This window comes from Tiliqua scincoides, chromosome 13 (assembly GCF_035046505.1).
Source record: "Tiliqua scincoides isolate rTilSci1 chromosome 13, rTilSci1.hap2, whole genome shotgun sequence".
NCBI lineage: Eukaryota > Metazoa > Chordata > Lepidosauria > Squamata > Scincidae > Tiliqua > Tiliqua scincoides.
The window spans coordinates 16,559,483-16,582,271 of NC_089833.1; the positions used below are offsets into that span (position 1 = coordinate 16,559,483).

At 46.1% G+C, this 22,789-nt stretch overlaps 1 protein-coding gene across 1 annotated transcript; it reads right to left on the reverse strand.

Moving 5' to 3' along the window:
* Positions 1-3,801: 3,801 nt before the first annotated feature.
* Positions 3,802-21,699, reverse strand: GET4 (guided entry of tail-anchored proteins factor 4). Its single transcript, XM_066640561.1, has 9 exons — positions 21,420-21,699; positions 12,239-12,317; positions 11,214-11,295; positions 9,892-10,041; positions 8,958-9,096; positions 8,147-8,287; positions 7,967-8,042; positions 6,537-6,609; positions 3,802-5,404 (listed from the first exon to the last, which is right to left on the reverse strand). The coding sequence occupies exons 1-9, from the start codon at positions 21,590-21,592 to the stop codon at positions 5,316-5,318; spliced, it is 1,002 nt and encodes a 333-aa protein (XP_066496658.1). The 5' UTR covers positions 21,593-21,699; the 3' UTR covers positions 3,802-5,315.
* Between the last annotated feature and the right edge of the window lie 1,090 nt (positions 21,700-22,789).

The following is a 22,789-nucleotide window of genomic DNA, read 5'->3' on the forward strand; positions in this document are numbered from 1 at the left end:
AAATCAATAGACTTAAAGCACTCCTACATTTTGTGCTGGATAATGGCCCAGTTGGCAGCAAGCTAGGAAAGAAAGGGTTAACAGCTTGTTAGTGAGGTAGGATGATTGCTTCCCAGAGGAAGGGGGAGGGGGGAAGAAGATGACCTCAAAGTGTTGAAAATAAGTTTTTTCAACTTATTCAACTGCACGAGCTTCAACGAAATCCAGATTGGGCACCTGACGTCTTTCAAGCAGAAAGATAAGTTGTTTTTTAAATCAAGATATATAGATGTTGACCATCATTTTGCTGAGATTGGGAAAAAAATTACTAGGAGCCTTCTGAATTTAAAAATGAGGAAAAAAAGCTCTATCCCTATTGTTCAGCTTCTGCTTGTAAATAATATGAACATGCCTGTTTGGGTGTAGCACAATTAAAGGAATTTTAAAACATGTGGCCATTTCCAGTTGTAGCATATAACTTCCAAATGTGTCTATTTCATAATATCATTTCCATTCAACAGTGGACTATTTTAAGAGGTGCCACTGTACTGATAGCTTTTCAGATTGAATGAATGGCTGTCCAAGTATCATCCATAACATTCTTCCTCTGTTGCCTCCAGCGACTCTCAATTGGGACATCCTTGCAACTTTTCAGACCCTTATTGACTGTTTGCTCAGTGATGGGGCTGCAAGACTTCTCCACTTCTTGGCAGTCAGGTCATTTTTTGTCTTCTCTGATGGACTCATTTATCCTTTGCCTTCGAAGAACACGTCAGGCATTTACGATTGGATTTCACTGGAGCATTTGTAACTTCTTTTCTGCACTTGGGGGTGGTTCCCCCCCTTCTCTTCTTCTGAGATCTCACCCAACAGGACAGGAAAGAAGCAAGACACTTCCACTGTAGACTGTTCTTTCCTCCAATGCAAGTTTGCTGATTTAAAATAGTTATATTTGTCTATAAAGCACCTTGAAAACTCTGCACAGTAAGTGGAAAACGTTATGAAGCAAAATCCATGTAGATTTTGCAAAGGGCCTGCTTATGGTAGGAGAAGAGGAATCCTTGTTGCACAAGGCCTTTTCTGCCACATTCATGGCCATTGCAAGCACACAGCCAGTCTGCTGTCGCAAGAAAAAAGTCACCCCCAGCTAATGGCTCCGAGACTGATGTTAGTAAATCTTCCTTCAGTTTCCTATTCCAGACCAGACATGAAACACTTACCCCTTCCACTGTTGTTAACAGTGATCTTCTGGTTGCGCCCATGTCTGCTTCTCTGTTATTTATACTGACAAATTGGGCCAAGACAGATCATCGCTTAGTCTCCTTCTTCCCTTTCAGAGACATGTGCTTGGATCTAGCAAGGGGTTGGTGTTTCTCCCCGCACCCCCCCAATCATCTTAATTTGCCTCTCCTCACAGTCTTAGCAATGGTAACTGCAGCAGAAGTTTATATAAAAGGGGGACATTTCTGGAGGGTTGATTCTCAGAATGGGTGAAACAAATGTCCCCTGCTTTAACAAACAAAAAAAGGACAGGAGAACCATAGATTTCAAGTGTCACAGTGCATTTCTTTCTTAAGTCAGCGTTTGTAAAATAAATGCCCTCTTGTCTGTTGTATACATTTGTTAAGTCATTGGTGATAAACATGTGATATTAAACATAATTCCAGCCAATAAATTAGTATTCCATCCAACCAACGGAGGTGATGTTTGGTTCAATTTGTGGTGTATTCCTGGGAATACTCGACAGGCAAATGTAGGAAGCTGTCTTCTGGCGCTTCGAACTCTTGGCTCAAGGTTGGTATTGCATAGTCTTGACTGGCAGTGGCTCACTCCTGTTTCAGCCAGGAAGTCTTCCCAGCCCTACTCAAAGATGCAAGGGGTTGAATCTGGAACCTTCTGTGTGAAATGCACAAGCTGTTCTGCTAGATTATGACCCCATTCCCAATGCAACTTTTATAATGAACATTGGAACTGATTTATACTGACTGTTGCTATTACCTGCACCAGAGGTCTTCAACAGGTGGGCTGGGTCCCAGAAGAAGACAGAGTCAATCATCAACCCACTGGGCAAGAAAAGAAGATCTGGCTATTAGGTTTCTTGTCCACTGGGCTCTTGAAGGTGGATCTCATGGTGCTGGTTGGGGGGTTGAGGTGGTCCCAACACCTGACGTAGTACCTTCCCAAGGTTTCAACCAGGATCTTTCTTGGTCTTACTTACAATCCTGAGGCCAGGGATTGAAGTTGGGGGTCTTCTGCATGTGATGCAAGTGCTCCACCAGGGCATTACGCACCCCCCCAGTCTGTGAAGTTTTCTGAATTCAAATTTGAGGCATGTTTATAACCCAAGGGTGTGAAGGAATAAGCTGCATTTGATCACAAGGGAGCTCCACTTGCACCTTTCTCTTCAAGTTGCTGATTCATTGTTCTGAGTGCAAAAGGAGACAGATCCACAGCAGAGAACCTACGTGGAGGGCAGGTTCAATGGAGAAATGGGTTGTTACATAGATGCACTAAGAGGTTTCTGGTTTTTCTCCAGCTAGTCAGCCCATGACTGACCAAGGTCAAGGAGCTCTTGACACAGAAGGAAACTGTTCTTGGTTGATTTCACAACATGTGTCCTGCTTCACAAGGTCCTCCAAGTCCATGCAAGAAGCATTTCCCAGTTTCTCTCTGGGGCAGGGACTTCATGAAAAAGCATTGCAGAAGTTTTGGTGGCAGGCAGAGAGGGTGGGAGACTTCTTTTCCTTCTGCATCTCTCATGAATAAACAGGAAGGAAAACTTGTTCATTAAGCAATTAATGAAATCAATCAAGACTGGCCAGTTGAGTACCACAAGTACTCTGGGTTACCATCATGTGTAGTGATGCAAAGGGGAGAAACCAAGCCAGGTCTTGGTTTGTTTAAACACTTCCTTGGTTTGAATAAACCCACTGCCTAGTTCTTTAAAAGGATAAATGCTGTTTTCTTACCCATTTTTTTTCTTAGTTTTGGACACTGTCAATCCCCTTCCGTCACAAGGTGTCAGTGCTGGTTCAGCGGCCTAAAGGCTGCTCAGAGAGCCCCACATCCTGGATTTAAGTATGAAAAGTGTTCCTAGTAACTGCTAGAAGTATGAACATTTTCCTAGATAGAAAATAGCGTAACAAAGGGCAAAGCAGCACTTTCTGGGTTTACAATCGGTTATGGGCTGGCTGAAGTGCTTCTCACATTCAGCCACCCACTTCTCACAAAACAATTGGGTGGTGGTAACATCAAACATGGACATTTTTGCTCACAGAAAAAGTGCACCTGTGGGAAACTACTCTCTGCAGGGGCTTTAAAGAACCAGGGAACCAGTTTGCAAGTGGCAAGACAGGGAAAGAGAAGGATGAACAGCAGAGGAAAAGCCGCTTTCCATTTCAAGGACTTCTGAGGAGGAGAAATGAACAGGAGGAGAAATGAAGGCAGGAGTTTGTAGCCTTGCAGAGGCTGCAATTCCATGCACACTTACTTACCCAAGAAGAAGAATCTTCCTTGTATGCAACAGGGCTTACTTGTGAGGAAGAATGCCCAGGACTGCACTGTACGGAAAGTCGAGCTGAGTCAGACCGCAGGGAAGCATAAAAAAGCAGAGCTCCTCTGCAGTGCCTGATTTAAGGATCTGCTAAAAAGGCACCTGACTGTGTGAAAGGAGCAGCTGCACCACTGAAGCAAAGGAACCAGGATGGCTGCTGCAAAACCCCCTCCCCCCCAAAAAAACTGCAGGATCACAGCTGCAGGCGCTCAGAAGCAAAAGAAAACCGTTAATCTGTGCAAGTGTTCAAAAGGCAACAGCACTAGTGATTCCCCGTATAAAGTATTTATTTAATACTCAACAATTAACACAAATCCATCCTTAATTATTATTTTTTTACAGTAAATAAAAACGTATTCCCCCTCATGCATGATCACGGTATTAATCTAAGCCTTTTATTTTAAATGTGAAAAAATAAAGTGTTTCTCCCCCTTTCCTCTTTCAATCATACCACTAACATCTGGTGTTGTGCATTAAAAGGAGACAAGATGTAGAATTCTATTAAGCCTAGTGTATGTGTGTGGTTTGCAGTTACTTGTAATTTTGTTCTTTTTTTCTTTTGCATCGAGTGTTAAATGAATCAATAAATCATTCCATAAAAATAAATATCAAACGAGAAAGAACCACAAAGTCTGCTGCATCCCTTTCCTCCTTTAAGGATCACCCGGTTTTCAAAACATCTACATGTGTTTTCTGCCAAAAATGTAGTGTTTTGGCGGGGTCATAGCCAGACTGCCAAGCTGGCACAGGAGTTAACCAGTTCCCCAGGGAGAGGTATTTCAGCTGCTGCACACCTGCGTAATGGTATTACTGGACTAAGAGTCTGCTGCGATTAAGCCTTCAGAGTTGAGCATGATCCTGCTATGAAAAAGGGCCGCTGCATCCGTAAGAGGCTGAGTTTGTCACCCCCTGCTCCCAAGATATAAGGAAGGGGACTGGAGCAGAAGAAGTGTGGAGGAACATGGTAGGCAAATGGAGCAACTCTGCCAGTCTAGCCCTGTCCTTCTTTTCTTGTCCACCTGTATTCCTCTGCTCCGGTCCCCTCTTCTTTTTTCAGTCCAGGGAGAGGCAGCAACAGGTGCTATACCTTTAAGTAAAAGGGAGCAACGTGTCAGGTCTTGTTCTATCATAAAATGATGTAGCTTGACACCAGGGTTGGCCTACAACTTTAGATGCTCAAGTCTGCAGCCCACATGCTAATTTTTTTCCTCGCTCCCCCAAACACAGGACCATTTTTGGACATGAGGAGGCAAATTTGGTGTTTTCCTGCCTGGTTGTCCAATTAGCAATGCACCATCTTTGGCTCCCCTCGAAATGCTTTTGGCACGAGGTCCACGGATAGCCTTTTTAAGCAATTAATTAAAACCCTGCCTTTCAAAACACTCCCTTGAGCGCTTAATCAGTTTAACTTAAAATTACCCCCTCCCTCAAAATGCAGTTTTAAAAATATAAAGCAAAAGGATCCACGTTTTGACTTTATTTACTGTGACTGAAAGGGGGAATACTGCTCACGGAAACACAGAGAAGGCTACATCTCAGTCCGTCACCCAGTCAGCTTTATCAGGAGTCCTGCTAAGGATCACACCAAATCAGTTCTCTTGGCTACCCAGTTTCATTTTTACATAAATAATATAGACCAAAACATTATAAACATCTCAGCCACCCTTCTTTTAAACAGAACAGAGAAGCCTTTTGACCTGTTCCGAGACTATTGCAGGGCTTGTTCTCAAAGGGTCTTTTCTGAGTGAGCGCGTGGTCAGATCCCAGGCGGCTCTGGAAGATCTCAATCCAGTTCAATGGGGCTGCTGTCTTCCTGCCCGTCTTCTGTATCATCCTCCTCTCCGGCTACCATCAGGCTGTTTAAAAGATTGCCTAGGATGGAAGCACAGGACAAGGAGGGAAGATGTCAAAGGCGACTCTTTGCTGATGCAGCACGGTACAAGGGAAAGTTAGCATAATCTCTCTGAGAAACCATTCAGCTGGCAATGCTCAGCACAAGCTCAGCTTCATTGCTAGGACATGGTCCACAGTGATCAGATCAGACCACACTAAAGAACAGTTTCACATGTTTACGTTGCCAAGTGATTGCTGCGGTTTTTGCGCAGAGAACACAACCTAAATTCATCTCTAGTTCTCCCCTTTCAAGTTTCAGTCACAACAGAAGGACCATCCGTTTCCATGCAATTCAGTGATCGCTACAAAAGTGGAGGAACATACAGCATAGCACAGTGTAGGACTTGGTAACTGGCAATCTAAATGCTAACTGGCGCACTTGGTTACCAACACATAAGCAGGCAGAGAGATAATGGGAGCATGCAAAGCACATGATATTCTTTACGGTTTAGATAAGAACCCTTACAAGATAGAAGGGAACATGCACCTTCCCAAACTCTTCACTTTATCCAGAATTACTGATAAGGTATTACTAGGAATTCCACAGGTGAGACAGACCGATTTCCATGAAGAAATCAAAGGATGACATGTCCGGGGCCTCCCTAGTCTGACTGATCGATCGATTCCCATAGGTGAGAGGGCATCCTATCATCCAAAACAATCATGTACAATTAAGGAGAAAGAACATAACCATGCCGCACAATTTGCTGGAAGTGACTGTATATCAAACCAACTGCACAGGACCGCCACCTGCAAAGCTGCCTAACACCATGGGGTACAAAACCCAACACAACCTCTCCAGATATGCACTGGCTGAAACAGAAGAACAAGAGATAACACACTCTCTCCTGTGTGACAAATAAAAAAATGGAAAAGGTTTCTTTGCTGGAGACTCTAAAATTGGCATGTAGCTTTTCAGACCAAGACAAACATCCCAAGACATTTCTTCCAGTGAAACAGAGAATGCCACCATCAAAATGTGCATTTAAGGCCTCCATGCCATGCTGAAAACCCTTGTCAACCCACACATCAAGCAGTGATGAGCAAATAGTTCGCTGCAGCCCTTCCCCCCCCTGAAGATATTCACTTTTGCACTGGTGTGGAGACTTACCTAGTAGTCCGCCGTAGGATGATGTTTGTTTAGGTGGGACACCAAAGAAGAGCTGTCCTATTCTGTCTAGGTACTGAAAGGAAGGAAAGGGGACAATTATTGCTGACGCAGTTCAGACATTCCACCAAACCACAGTTATGTGCAAGTCAGTTTGCGAACTTGCTTCAAAGCACAATTTCAGATGCTGAAAGGAACCCTGGGGTGTCACTTCATACATTTCGCCAAACTGTCGCTGACGTGTTGCAACCATGGTTGGAAGGGATGTTTGAAATTGGTCACTGTTGTTCATCCACAGAAAAGTCCAGTTGATTCCATACCTAATTTCAACTCTGTATGAAAAATCTATTGCTTCCAATGTTACTTTTTTTTTCTGCATAACACAGTAGCTAAGAGGCTTAAGCTGTCAAAGTTTCTTGCTTACATACCACTTAGTGGACTTACAGCAAGCCACTACATCCCTTAGCTTCAGGCCTCACAGTTCCAATTTGGACTGCTGTTAGGAACACAGACCCGTTACGGCCCTAGTTCAGACATAATGGAAAACCATGGATTCTGGGAATGACGACAAGCTTTAGAAAGCCACAGTCTTGTGCACTTCCCTCAATACCAGACAGGAAGAGGGGAAAGCTTGCGGTTTCCACTTTAAAAGCAAACCTCAGCTCTGCAATATGTACAAACTCAAGGAACTGTAGTTTATTCATTGAACAGAGTTAGAGCAAATTAGGATCAAACCTGATCCAGATCTGCTTGAACTCTAGCTACCCAACGGACAGTTCCTTGAGGTCATTTATGACAGGGAACTGAGGTTTGTTCTTTAAGTGAAAGTTTTCACCCTCCGAGCCCCCAGCCCTCCAAGGCAAATTCTCACAGCAAGGGCCTCACGGCTTCTCTTTACATCTAAAGAGATATACACAGGCCAATGTGAATAAAGTGAATACTCTAACACAGTGGTTCTCAAACTATGGGTCCAGGACCCACTTTTTGGCGGTTTGCAAAACTGACGGCAGATCAGGCTATGCGCATCAAGTGTCCCATCTTCCCACCTGTTCAGAGCAAAGCACCCTGCCTGCAGAGAGCCTGCCATGCCCAGCAGCTCTGTATCCTGCATTTTTGATGGGGGCTGAGCTAGGTGCTACTCGACCCACCTAAAACTGGATTGTGACCCACAGTTTGAGAAATGCTGCTCCAGGGCCTCTAAGAAGTTTGAGAACCACTGCTCTAAAGTACTACATAAAATGCCACATCTTTTTAATTTTTTTTTTGCTTCTGAGTGTGAAAACATTACACACACCTGCACAGACAGCTCAAGAATAGCTTTGTTTGATAAGGCACTGAAAGGACAGTAGGGTTCCATGCAAGGCTTTAAGGGTCTACCCTGCAAAGGCAACTGTACAAACACAACAAAATCCAGGGATTTAGAAGCAACTTACTTCATTATACATGGGGTCCCTCTTCAATGAAGGCTGATACTGTTCACACAATACTGTAAATACGGTTAGCTTTCCCCTAAAACAGAAACAAGATACAACAAGGTCAGACCAAGCTGGAGACCAACCCCCTCCCCCCCCCAGCAAAAAAATTCTGTGCTGGGTTACTGAAATGAGCCATACCCGTCAACGGCCAGCAGCAGAAACCAAATGAAGTTGAGCAGTGGCTGTACGAAGGGTGGTCCCCTTTCTATGGAAGGGTGCTTTTGTGTGTACGTCGTAAAAACCACTAACGCGCTGGTTTTGTTTTTCAAGCAGAGAAATCTGGAAACGGAAAAGAAGCCTGGAAGTTACAGAACGCAAACGTTTTGGGGGTGGGGGTTCAAAAATCAGCACTGTTTGGGGCGGGGGGAACACAAGCATGGCTTAATAAGCTTAGCTACATTACACATGATTAAGATCACATCCTTCCATAGCTCTGTATGTTGTTTTCTTCAGCTGTCTGCTTGACAAGCAGCCTGCTCACATTAGGGACAGATGAGAGCAGTTGCTAGTATTTTTTAAAATGGGGGGTGGACAGGACGGACAGCCATTACTGCCCCTTTTCAATCCAGAAACATCCCAAGATTGCTCTCATCAGGACTAAACCACTTGCTCAAGCTCCCCTATGCTCCACTGACTGTTAGGAACTGCAGATGTTTAGGGCTTAACACCACACCCAGCTACCATCCCACCTCACTCAATTTTTGGCTTTGCTTAACATCCAGCTTGGTGAAGAATTCTGGGGGAACTCAAAACATTTGCTTGCAATTCTGTATCTTTCTGGTCAGTCTGAATCAAGGCCTTACTATATGCAAAAAAGCCAAAACAACGACAACAAAAAAACACCCCTACGCTGTCCTCGATTATTTTACAATCTGCAGCTTGTAAACTGTCACCTCTTCCAAACAAGCTACCCTTACCAAATGCTTTGAAAGGCAAGCAGAACACTTACTGTAACACAGCCTGAGCTACAAACATGTCTACTTCACTGCGGTACCCTCTGGAGGAAGAATATTCCACCAACATGTTTGCACAACCTTCACCATCTGTGGAGTGCAAGAAGTGATACCGAGATTCACAGTAGTTTTGTTCTAGAAAAGAAGAAAAAAATATCAGACACTTGTATATCCCATTTGCTGCATACACCGGCCCCTCCCTCCCTTCCTGCACACATCACAAAAGCAGACTCTCTCTCAGTTTATATTAGTTTAGTGTGAACTGTTCTACGCTGCAAAGATATGCAAGATTTGAACACACTAGAAAAGCAAACAGGAGGGAACTTGGAGCATCGAGAATCCCAGTCTGTTTAAGGTTCCTGGTCTTTATGGCTGAACAGAGCGCGAAGGAAATCTGGGCAGTGTCTGCCAAGGGTTACAAATTTCCCTTACCCCACTTCCCAGTCCACGGTGTATTGTGGAAACCTGAACACCTGTGACTTTCAAACAGATGCTAACCAAGTATATTTGTGTAAAGCAGAAACTTCACACTGAACTGGGTTCGCTTTGTGGATAAAAAAGGACCGGATACCCCCAAAGCCCCACCGAGATGTGCTGCCAAGTTTCCAACCTCTTGGATTTAAAATAAAACAGACTCTGGCCACATGCTGATCCAGGTTGCTTAATCTCTATCAACGGGGCAAAATGGTTTGGTGAAGCAGGACAGTGCAAGGGAAGAGATGTCTTCCACTCTGCAGCAGGCTTGTCCAAGGCCAAATGAGTCATCTAAAAGATATGGATCAGGATCCAAAGAGCTAAGTTTAGGGCCTTGCACGTGGCCAATGGGACACTCTCCTGTGATAGGGGCACATGCCATTTATTGGTATGTCTGCTTGTGCTGATGTTTTTAGCTTTAAGAAACAAGCATGTTGAAATGTTCGCTTTTCCTACCTTTCCACAACGTGATGGCTAGCAACTGGTGCAGTTTTGGATGCCCGAGCTTTCCTGAGCCGCCACTGGACCACTTCAGTGCCCGAGACACAAAAGCCACTCTTTCAGGAGAATTTTGATCCATCAGACTGAAAACTTTAGCCAGGTTCTCTAGAGGCAATCAGAATCAGCGGCACTCAGCACAATATTTCTACTGCAAGTGCACCTTGAGAAAACAACACACACACACACACACACACACACACACACACACACAGACTGTAGGATTAACACATCTTAAAAATCAAGAGCACCTCTGACGGCAGTGGGCTCCTTGTAGGAGAAAAGTCAGCAAGGACCATTTAATTGACCTCTCTGCTGCAGTGCCAGGAGCCACAGCCTTTCTAGTGACGGGGGGAAGTGATGGGGGAAAAATTCCCTTGTCCAGTGATTTAACACAGATGTATCAGAATTTCAGGCAGGCAGAGACACTATCTTCATTCACAGGGCGCTGCTAGGGACCAGAGGCCGGAGGAGAGTTGCAGGGGGACATCAGGCAAAGATGCCAAACTGGCAAAGTTGGGACGGAACAAACTGGCAAAGTTGGGACGGAACATTCTCTTCCCCGACCATCATCCTGTTCACAAACCCCTGAGTCAGCGGTCAGCGCAGAAGGCACTCTTCGCGGGAGTTCCAGACAAACAGCTTGCGAGAACAGCTTTTTATCAACCTCATGCTTCCCGAATCAGACAGTCCAACAAGCAAAGGGCAAAAAGGTTGACCCGCGAGCAGTGAGCGCAACGCCAAGCGCAGGGGATGGAGAAGTGGCTGTCCATCAAAACGGCAAAAAGGTCAATTATTGTGCAGATTACAGGTTGTGCCTGTGTTGGGGGAGAGCACAGTGCCAACAATCACGCTCCACCTTCAGGCAACTACGCTTGTTCAGAATCGTGGTTGGGTCATTAGTGAGTCTTTATTCTTTTTTTCAGGAAACCGGTACAAGTGGTAGATAGGAGACATGGCAGGAAAGCGCTGCTAGATCTAAGGTTCAATGTTCTGAAGCAGCACAATGCCAGCTACTAGGTGGAGAGCCACCAACAAGGGATGGTCATCCCTTTCACGCTTCGCTTGTGAGCTTCCACAGACATCTTCTGCCAGAAACAGAATGCTGGACTCGACTGACCACTGGTCTGATTCAGCAAGACCGTTCTCTGCTTCTCCTGGCTCACAACAAGGGACCGCAGGGCACAGGGAGTCCAAGTACACAACACGACCAGTTACCCTTCAGGCATTCTGGGTATCACATGCAAGTCACTGTCAGGAAAAACCAAGGAATCTCTCACCTAATAGTTCGTCTGTAACTTTCGCATCTGACTTCTCCAGAGACTCTAGAACTAGCATGGACAGGTCAGCTGCACTGTTTTGCTAGAGTAAATAAAAGAAGAAAAACCACAGAGATGCAACTAAGCAACCAAACCATAAGCATTAACAGGAACAAAACTGAATCCGAAGAGAAAGCAGTGGTCTTGTGCACTGCAAGGGGCTGCTTGGCTGAGCCACTGAATTGAAATAAGCTGGCAAAGGGGAGGGTCGCACATTCTACAAGCAAAAAGCTCTCACAGTGTCTTTACGACAGCCTTTGAAGTAATTATTTAGAGTGCAGTCAGGTGCAGTCGCAGCTACCCTTTCTTTTGGCCTTTGAGACCTCATAGCTCTTTCAGTTGGAAAATGGAAAGCAAGATGCTGTCAAGATCAGCTACACTAGTGGTTCTCAAACTGTGGACCCAGCAGTGGGTCATGACCCAATTTTGGTGGTTTGCAAAACTGACAGAGCAGATGAGGCTATGTGCATTGAGTTAAACTGCTACTGGGGAGGGGCAGGGGGGAGGACGGACACTGCTGCCCAGTCACCATTATAGTCACACCCCTTGGCATTTATAAATCAGGCAGCAGCCTCTAAAAAATTTGAAAACCACTGGGCTACACTGTCTACTAGCTTGAAAGATCTCACAGAACTTTAAGGCAGCAGGGAAAAGAGAATCTGAGCTGTTGCCTTGAACACAATGCTGTACAGTTAACACAATTAGTTTGAGCCAGAAAGGAGCCAGTATCCTTTGAAGCTAAAGAAGTAGTAAGAGAAATCACATACACAACACACTGCAAGCTCAGTGCTTTCTTGGGGCAATGGCCACACGCCTAGGACAGCACAGACACAAACACATCATTGGGCTCTCTCAAGACTTCAACAGTGCTGTCTGCAGTCTGCCACAACCCACTGCAGCCAAGTGAATACCTAAGCCCTCCCCACCACTCCTTCAGCACCAGTTCGTTCTTGCCCCACCTACACAGAGTTTTGGAAAGGCCTTACCTGATTGTGACTGAAGAACAACAGTGCCCCTGAATACATGAGTTCTCGGGCTTCTGCATGCTTGCCTTGCGACATGTACCTGCAAACAGTCACAAAAACAGAGCAGAGGTAACCCAGAATCCAGCACAAATCATGTGCTACAGGCCGAAAGACCGTTTAGGTAAGCAAAACCTACAAAAGATCAGCATGCGAAAAATCCACAGGCTCATGCCAGCCAACCGTCCTTCAAATCTTAAAGGAACAAAACAGCTCGGACCCCAATTACCTGAAGGATTGCTGTCTGTTCCAAGTGGACCTACCCAATCATTATGCTCTGCAATTAGAGGCTCCTTTCAAGGTGCTCTGCCCCATCCAGGGTCTTCAGTGACGGTGCCCCGTTTTAATAACTCAGGGCCCAATCCTATCCAACCTTCCAGTGCCAGTGCAGCTGCGATGCAGCCTTGAGAAAAGGGAACAGACGTTCCCTATCTTGGAGGAAGTCTCCATGATTGCACCCCCACCACAGGATGCAGTGCATGCCCCGTTGGCAGGGCTGCACCGGTGCTGAAAAATTGGGATAGGATTTGGCCCTCAATTCACCAAGATGTTCAAGGATTAATTTATGACCATCTCATTTATTTTGTTTTGTTATTTTTACTGCTTTGATACTGTTGGGGAAACTCCCTCCCCAGAAAAGCCCATGTAGCTCCAAACCTATGGTGTTTAAGAAGCTGGACACCTTTTTACTTGACAAAGGATATCTGACACTGTTGCTTATTGTTTTAGCCCTTATAATACAGTTGCTAAATATGTTTATGATGGTTGCTTTCGTCAATTTTGGGGAAACTGCTATGACCTCTCAAAAAGTGCCCTAAAAACTGAGTAAACACAGAACACCAATTTCTGTATTTTGATATGCTTACGATGTTGCAGGGATTTGCGGTGGTGGTGGGGTAGTATTTGTTTTAATGTTTGTTTGTTCTAAGTCCATAATACAAAGCATGTTTACATTTAAGAGAGAAGAAAATAAAAACATAACATTTCATCTATAAAACAGGATCATCTAGTTAGCCCAACTTGATTCTGTGATGGTGGGCTTCCTTAATTTATAAAATAACGTCATGATACGTACATCATCTAACCACGTCAAAACTATTCTAGCACCCTACAGAATTATTCACCTCCTGGACCTCTTCTTTTCCCTTGCAGAATCTAATTGTAGGCTATTTGGGGCGTTATTTTGCTAAGAAATGCATAGTTGTGAGCTTCTTTAGTGACTACGAGATCAAAAAATAGTAAATATTGTGCCTTGCTGTCTGGGAGCTAATTCACACATTACTTTAACAAGTGAGTGTATCTATCTGAAGAAGACCCCCGTCTGAGAGCAGCTGCAGTGGGCTCTCAATACAAACCCACATTGCCGATCCCTTTGACTCTTGGTGAAAAAAAAGAGGGGAGCAGGTTCTCTGTGCCCCCCTAAGATGAAACAAGAAAAAGCCAAACTCTTGCTAACACATCAACAAAGATTCGCCAACTGTGGGCCCAATCCTACCCAACTTTCCAGTGCTGGTGCAGCTGGCACAATGGGGCGTGCGCTGCATCCTGTGGTAGGCGGGCAATCACAGAGGTCTCCTCTAGTTCAGGGAATGCTTGTTCCCTTTCCTTGGGGCAGCACTGCTGCAGCACTGGCACTGGAAAGTTGGATAGGATCGGGCCCTAAGTCAGCATTATTCATTCACCAACTTCTCATCGATATGGCACTGACTGTCTTGGAGAGCAGCACCTGGCTTTTTCACTATATATTTTTTGCAACAGTGTTCTTCCTCCTCTCAGGCTGGAAGCTGTTTTAAGCCCCAGCAGCCTATACCGGCTTCTGGGGAAAGAAGTCCTGAGCCCAAATACGCATGACGAACGCACTGGCCCAGGGTAGTCCCTAAATCCAAATGTTCCCCTCCCCGGCTGCTCCTTTATTGCACTTGCAGGAATGCCACGCCTTGCCGCAGGTTCCAGTTTTTCTGGATCTGCTCGTTATTTCAGGGCTGCCAGACTCTGCTGCTGTGAGCAGCATCTCTAATGAGAGAGGGTCTTCAGGCCACTGCTTTCCCCACTCAAATCCCAAAGCAAGGGGGGGGGGGGCACCAGACCAGGCAGCAGCATCTGCAGCGAAAACTGACAGCTGCAGTAAATTGGGAAAGACAGTGAAGGTGAGGGCAGATGGCTACTCAGCCTGGTTCTTGTGTGCCAAAGCTAAATCCTGGGAAACAGGCAGAGCAGGGTCTTTTTCACATTTTGCTTGCATGGCTGGGACAGTGCTGGGCTGCGGGATCACAAGCTGATCCTGTGCTCACTGCCACCTGCATTGTAGACAGGCAGGGAGAGGAAAGGAGACAGCGTGACAGCAGCTGGAGCGGCTGCTGGGACTGAACATGTTCATATCTGTCCATCTTCAGAACTGCTGCCTGAGCACCCTCTAGAAAAAGGGTTTTTTCTTGCCGTGTCACCAGCTGGCACTCCTCTCCAAGCAACACAATCAAAGTAGGACACTCCTCAGTCTCTCAGTCTGCTCTATTTCCCCCCCCCCCAAAAAAAAGCAGTGGATCCCAAACTGTGAGCCATGGCTCACAAAAACCAGCCGCAAATCCTCGTGAAAAACCTACTGCCCTAAACAATGTATAGCATTGGAGCCCTAACAGGGAGCTGTGGCCAGTAGGTCAAAGCAGCAGCCAGTCAAAAAAGTTTGGGGGCCACTGCCCTAAGGTACATAAGATGCTCCTGTTTTGGAACCTTGCCCTTCAAACAACCCTAATTCCAGAGCCTCCAGAAAGCTACTCTTAATTCCTACAACCAACAAGTTCTTCTGAAAGCCACCACCTTATGCAGAACAAAAGATTGCTACACCGATTGCATAATAAACCGCATTTCAGAGGGCGCCTAAGCCTCCCTCGCTCAAGGTGCTGGTCTAATTCCTAGGCTAGGAAGCACAGACTGTATTTCAAAAGGTAGCATAAATATCTGCAAGAAACCAACCAAGGAGAGGTTTGTGCCACGTAATAGAACAGCATGCAAAGCACAACACAACCAGTTACAGAGGTCAGGGACACCTCTGTGTTCTGTGTGTTCTGCAACTGCACAGCTCAAGAGCAGAATTTGATAAGAGCGTATTATACTTTTGTGGGCAAATATTTCAGTGCAAAAGTTAAGGGCCACAAACGTCATCTGAGGTACCTTCCAAAACCTTGCCTTTTTTGTATCTTTTCACTCTTGCTGATTGCCCTGGTGTTTTTTTAAGTACTGTAAGTCTTCTTTATCTGTGGATTCACCACCGTGGATTCTGATCTCGTGCCTGAGGACCCCCTGAGGACCTCAGCAACCCGCAGATTTAATTATCTGTGGGTTTTGCTACCTGCGGGGTTCCAGGAATGGATCCCCTGTGGATACCAAAGTCAGATCTGTAGGCTGTTCTGGCTGGTTTTGTGATCCAAGCAAATCAGGGATCAACACAGCCAGAATGATAACATCACAGTGAAGTAATCAAGATCCATTTACATGACACCGTCACAAAACCAAACCAGAGTGAGGACAATGCTCCCTGCCACCACCACTAGGAACTGAAGACTATAATTGCCCATTTTGCTGTCTCCCACGCTGACTATTGTCCAATTGAGGGGGAAGAGCAGGGGAAGAGTAACTGGCCCTCCTCACGCCAGCAGTGTCTTTTCTAGCGGCTACCTGCTGGTGTACCTTTGCATCTTTTTAGATTGTGAGCCCTATTGGGACAGGGGGCCATTAGTTATTTGATTTTTCTCTGTAAACCACTTTGTGAACTTTTTGTTGAAAAGCGGTATATAAATACTGATGATGATGATGATGATGATGATAATAATAATTGATGAACGGGGCAATTAAAAAAAAATGAGCTGTGTACCTGAATTAGCCCTAATTTGATACTGGATTGAATTCAAGATTCTGAGAGATTGAGAGTTTTATGTTGTTCGTTTTCTTTTTTTTTGGGGGGGGGGTGGGGGAAATTTCAAGCTGCCACAGCTGTCTGGGAAGGAAGATAAAAAAAACGCATGGACGTTTTTGGCCAGTGAATCTTGGGAACCAGGCAAAGGCAAATTATCAGATGCATAATTGTGAGCAAAATAAGTCTATAAATTGGCTTAATAAGTATTAACTTAAAAGGGCAGCGAACTCTGTTTTTCTTGGCCCAGAATTTGGTGAACACACACTTATTTTTTTTTAAAAGGATCTTGGCTTAATCATAACCTTGAAGGTTTTGCTAGGAGTCCAGATAATGGGTCATGCCTCACTGCTGCTCTGGAGTACAGACACAGCCAAGCTTATGATTTTGCTCCACTTAATAACTTGAAGTACAGACATCTCTGTTTCATCAATCTGCTTTACAGAAGCAACACAGCAATAAAGGATGCACCACAGAAGAACAAGCTTATCTCATGTTCTCAGAGCAAGGACCAGCCTATAGTTCACAGAGGTAAAGGATCTCTGCAAGATTTCCCAGACTACTACTGGGAAAGGAGAGCAACAGCTACCCACAGCATCACAACTGGCACAAAATCTGCTATAAGAATATGCTGAAACGGGAGCCCATTTACTTGCATTTCATTATCAGCACAAACTCAGGGTCATTTTGAAGCTGGTACCCACTAAAAATGTTTATAACCTAGTAAACTCGTTTCTCAAGGGAGGGGGAGGAACAGAAACCCTCAGAGGATGATGTTCAATCCCTTAACAGGCTGAACAAAACTCTGTGCTAATTTAATTTTTGGTACAGTCACTATCCAAGAGGACACTGGTGGATCAGTAATTAAATTCCACTTTAGCACTGGAGGTTGTGAAAAAGTATGGCTTTATATCATAGAAGTCTTGGTAGCTTATAAAACCAGCCAAAATAATTCCCTTAAATACTGCACAAGGCACAAAACTAAAGACACAGAGCTAAACTGGAGAAACATTCGTTGCCTTGCAGGAACATGACCTGGTTAAAAAGGATAATCTAGTGCAACATATAGAGCAGAAAAATATCTTTTTGGCAGTTCATGCACACTTGAGCCTTCCTTTTTCAACATCTGGACTTCAAAGGGTTCCAGTGATGAACTCAGTCACATTCCAAGCGTCTTAAAACCTGCTATTTCACAAATGACCCTTAATTGGTTTCTAGCATTACCCATCGCTAAATGGAATTTTAAAAAGTGCACTTAGAATGCGCCAAGACCAAACACTCTGACCTGGCTAGGGAGTGGCACATGCATACAGAGGGCAGCCGTGTGTGCTGCTGGATCAAGGGATGACAGGTAGCTCAGTGGTCTGACTGTAAGTGAAAACAACACCTGGAGTCAGGCGTGCTTCCAGCTGCTGATGACCTGCACTGCTTTGCGTTCAATGAGCTCTTTTGGCTCATCTAAATCACATGCAATTGCTATTTTTGCACACAAGTAAAGCTGAATGGAGGCAGATATGTGGAAATGTGTTGAAACCCTTTTACTGCAATGTGCCTCCTGCACATTATAACCTGATTCCTTGTTTTCTTTTTTCTTTTTTTGTCGCTTGTTTCAACTGTGTTATTCATCCCACTTTCACAAGAAGCTGATCCTACAGACAAATGATACCTTAACCGCATTAACAAGTCAGCCTCATGCTATTTTCAATTTCAAACACTTAAAACATGTAGTGTTATGGACATAGTGGTAGATTTGGAGGGCTGGATTCAAATTTCTGCTCCCCCACGAAGCTCAATACATCGCTTTGGACACAATCTCTCAATAGGGCTGTTGTGAAGACACAGTGGGGGAAGCTCTTACACAATGACTTCCATGGTTGGATACTAATTCTATATAGATAACTAATACATTTATGTCTTTGTGAGAAAGAAAAAAAGAGGATTTTTATTTTTATTAAGAGAGTGGATCCCCCTAACCATAAGATTAAATCCTACACTATAAGAGTCAGACCCATTTCATACAGAGGGTCAAAGTTAGCATTCATGGTGCCTGCTGAGGGCTGCACCATGAATGCTAACTTCTAAGGGCTGTAAGTGACATCATTAAGCAGAAAGTGACATCATTAAGGAGATGATGATCAGAAATCAGCAGTTTGTTCTCACGTAGAAACTCATGAGCTGCAAATGACATAAGAGAAAATGTGCAGATCTTGTCCATATTTTCAAAATATGAGAGAGCCTAATTATCAAGCTGGGAGGGTCCAATTATAATGGGGGCCTGATAAATTGCTTATGGGGGCCACATTCAGCTCACATGCCTTATGTAAGACACCCCTGCACTATAAAAATCTCAGGTTTCATTAAAAATACTTGTACTCTCGTAGCAGTTGTAAGAAAACCTTGGATATGACACAGCCAGCCATATATATTGTTTTAATTGTATTACTTATATGTGAAGATGCCAACTAGGATTGGCTTAGTTAATCCAGGATGAAACCTGTAGAGAACAGAACGGGAAGCAAAAAACACAATATAATTCCACATGCTCCAGGACCTTGCGCTTGACAGCCACTTCTGCAGCCCGTTACCACAGCAGGCTGTGCACCCGGATTTCTGGACAGACGTGGCTGCCCAGCGTGAGGTTCTGGGGAGACCAGAGGCAAAGATAGGAGACTGCTGTGCAGAATGGTAAATGCCATGCAGGATGGGGAAGGGCTTTTCAGTGTGCAGCGATCCCATGGGTTAGAGACCACTGCTTTAAGGCAACAGCACAGCAAATGCAGAGATTCTGAGTCCACGTGGGATCAGGCAGAAGTGAGGAAGGGACAGTATGACAAATGTGTATGCAAAAGAGAAAATCTTTAGAGGGGCAAGAACATGATGTCATCTGCACCCAGTATAAAGACAACGCACCTAAAGCAGCACATGGGGGTTGGCTACTCTTGCGTTATTGTCACATGGAATGGAGACAGATTAAAACAGTTTCAACATTACAGCCCGTGCAAATGCTTTGCATTTATTTCGAAAGATTCCACTGAAATTCAGAGCTGGATCCTCCAAGTATTCCAATTTCTGAACAGGTTTTGCGTGGGCAGGATGAGGGCCAAGCGGTGATCAAACCCCATAAGGAGCAAGCATCAACATAGCCGGACTGACTGAGCTAGGCCTCAACCTTAACTCGGCTGCCATATCTCCACCTCTGCCTCTAACTGATGCAGTTTCAGTCAAACCTCTGGGGAGAAGCAGGCTCTCTCCAATGCTCAATTCTCACTGGTTAACTCCGCCTCCCTTCAAGCTGCCAGGTTCGAGAAGACAAGAAAAATCCCCGCCATGGTCACAAAAAGTCCACTCTCCTGCAGACCCGGAACAAGGCTTCTCTATCATCCCCCAGCTTCTTTTACCCAGAATTTCTTATCAGAGAAGCTGAGTTTATTACTAAATCCCCCCACCTGCCTGATTCAAGTAATCAAAGGATTACATACCAGTGAACAGGGAGCTGAGCTGCACTGTCACATATACACTGTGCACTTTCCCACATGACCTTCTGTACATCTTTAATGGTGAAAGTGGGCATTCCAACCCATTAGTGATTATGAGCATGGAACCAGCTGATTGCTAACTCTAATAAGCATCAAGTGAAGGGCATAGCCTTGTATGGGAAAAAAATCCCATTTAAAGAGGCCTCCTCCTTGGCCTCTTTATGGACTATCAAAATCTGTAAGATCCATCATGTGTATCCTCTATTTTGTACTGCTGAATTCCCCAAGTTAAGCATTGTGCGAAGCAGTCCTTCCCTTCAACCTACTCACAACCACTGAGTGACTCAAAGTCTAGCATTACAAATTATTCTGAAGAGAGCTATCTGGATTTATTACAGCAATCACAAGGAAGACAGTATTATCACCAAGTACAGCTATTGTGAAAAATCACTGTGCCCTTCTTCCTTACATTTGAGCTTTGTCAGAAATGACACATACAGTGTATTTCGTTTACTTCATGGCCTTTTGCCCCCCACATTCAAAATTATTTCTTTTCTATAATGAACCCTCGACTTAATGGACTTCGATTTAACAGACTTTAGAAATAACAGGCATTTTCTGCTTCATGAACAACTAGTCATACACATTTCGCACATGTGCCCCTCTGCTGACTTCAATTCATTCAAATTCAATGGACACCCCTTTAGACCATTAAACGGAGTGTTCATTAAATTTAGCAGCAGAGGATGATTTGGGTTCCAGCCCACAAAAGTTATGCCAAACTAAATCTGATAGCGTTTAAATACCACAGAACTTTCTGTGTCTGCTGTAACACACTAACACAGCCCCCCCGTGAGTTTGTACTTATGTTGTATAGTATACATATGAACCTTCCACAGAAACACCACACTGAGCAATGCTTGAAATATTTTGTTTTGTCAAACACTCAATTTCAGCGGATGTCCCCTGGTTCTGGTGTTATAATTGGGTAAAAACAAACTGGAACTGGACACCTTCACCAGATCCTGTGGCAAGCAGTTCCATGGACTACTCACATGCTGGGTCAAGCAGTAATTCCTTTTTCCTGTCCTAACTCCCTGATGCTCAGTTTTTGTGGTTGCCCCCTTGTTCTGGTGCTGTGTGAGAGGAAGGAGAGCATCACTACCCACTCTATCCATCCCTTGCATCGTGTTGCGCGTCTCACTCGTGTCCCCCCTCAACTCCTGCGGCAAGGAGTTCCGCAGACCAACGACAAGCTGGGCCAAGGAATGTTTTCTTCATCCACCCCCCCCCCCCGCGACACTCTGCACAGTAACTGCAATGACTTCGCACCTCCCTGTAACACCGAGTGGGAGGAGGGCCTGTGTGTGTGACCACCAGGCACTGCTGGAGACCCAGGCAAGGAGTCAGCTCACAATGGGGCCTTCCCCCCCACCAACACCCTCCCCCACCCAGGACCAGGCCACAGCAGCCCCTTCCCCTCCCCCACAGGGGGGAGGGGAGGCCCCCCACCCAGGGCCAGGCCAGAGTAAGCCCCTTCCCTGGCACTGAACTCCTCCCCCCACCCCTTTTCTGGCCTGGCCCCTCCCCCACCCAGGGCCGGGCCAGAGCAGCCCCTTCCCCAGCACTGAGCTCCCTCCACCAGAAGAGGCGGTCCCCTCCACCCCCTTCCCGACCAATCAGGGCGCGGGCGGCGGGAGTGACAGGCGGCGCGGCCAATGGAACGCGGGGGGCGGGCCGGGCGGGGGCGCGCGCCGCGTACCTGAAGAAGAGCGTCCGGTACATCTGGTGGGCCTCGTAGTAGTCGCCCTTCTCGACGCTGGCGCGGAGCTTCCCCTCCACACGCTGCACGCCGCCCCGGTTCCGGCCGCAGCCCCCGCCGGCCACGGCGCTGCCGCCTCCGCCGCCCTTCAGGGCCTCCTGCTCCGCCGCCATGACTGCGGGGAGGGGGCACCGCCTCACGCGCGCACGCTCCAGCCGCTCCCGGCGCGCATGCGCACGCCCCTCAGTGCCGCCCTCCCCGGTTTCCGTCGGCCCCGCCTACTCGCCGCGGGGGAGGGAGGACGACGGCTGCCGAGCGGGGACACGGCGTTGGGAGCGGCAGGAGGGGGCGTGGCAAGCGACGTCTTGTCACGTGACAGCGCAGGGCGGGCCCTGGGAAGAAAGGCAGTGTCGCCATGGCGACCAAGGGAGGGCGTGGCCAGCCATTCATGCTGCTGTCACCGCCCCAGCTTTTTCCCACGCCTGAGCAAGGCTGCAGAGAGGCGGCTGAGAGGAGGCCGAGCCTCAGGGGTGCTTGCTCGAGGGTAGACCGCCTCCTCCCCCAGGGCCCTTACTCTCAGGAAAGTGCAGGCAGCCTCCTGGCCTCCCCAAGCACCTCTTCGAAGTACTGCCTTAAGTGACTGGCAATGACATCATCAGATGGTTGACATCACCATCCCCACACCGATGACATCACAGGTGGTTGACATCAAGCCATATGCTGACATCACACCAGTTGTTGACATCATCAGCCCCACCCCGATGACATCACACAGGCTGATGGAAGGAATTCTCATTAACTTTAGTGGTACTGATGGAAGATTGTTCTGACACACTGAATTCTCTCATATTAGTCAATAGCCACATCGTTTTAAACCTGTTCGCCCACCTAAGCTGCGTTGCCAGTGCTGAGGAGGAGGCAGTAGCTGGCTGCTGGGCACCGGAGATAGAAGGGAACAAACATCCACCTAGAACAGCTTGGTTCAGTGCTCAGCCACTATTTGGGACTATCTGCATTCCTCCTCCCCCCCCCTTCTCTGCATGCTACAGAAACACCATTTTATGGAGGGGTGGGAATTGGTAGCCAGATGCTCTCAAGCCAGCACTGATCACTCCTCAGCTGGGATAAAGATATATGGAGAAAAGGGCATCAAAGGAACAGTTCAGCAATTGTAACCTTGTAATTGCACTCAGAGCTCTTGCTTCCCTCCTTACTAATTGGTTTGCATGTTTATAGTGCCTCTCATCACAGCCCATACATGGACATTCAGTACATTCTTGTTGCATTTACTTCATCTGTCCGGCCTCAGGTCGATGCTTGCTTTTTAGAGAGTATCCGCTTCTCACAGCACTCATTTTTCCAGCAGATGC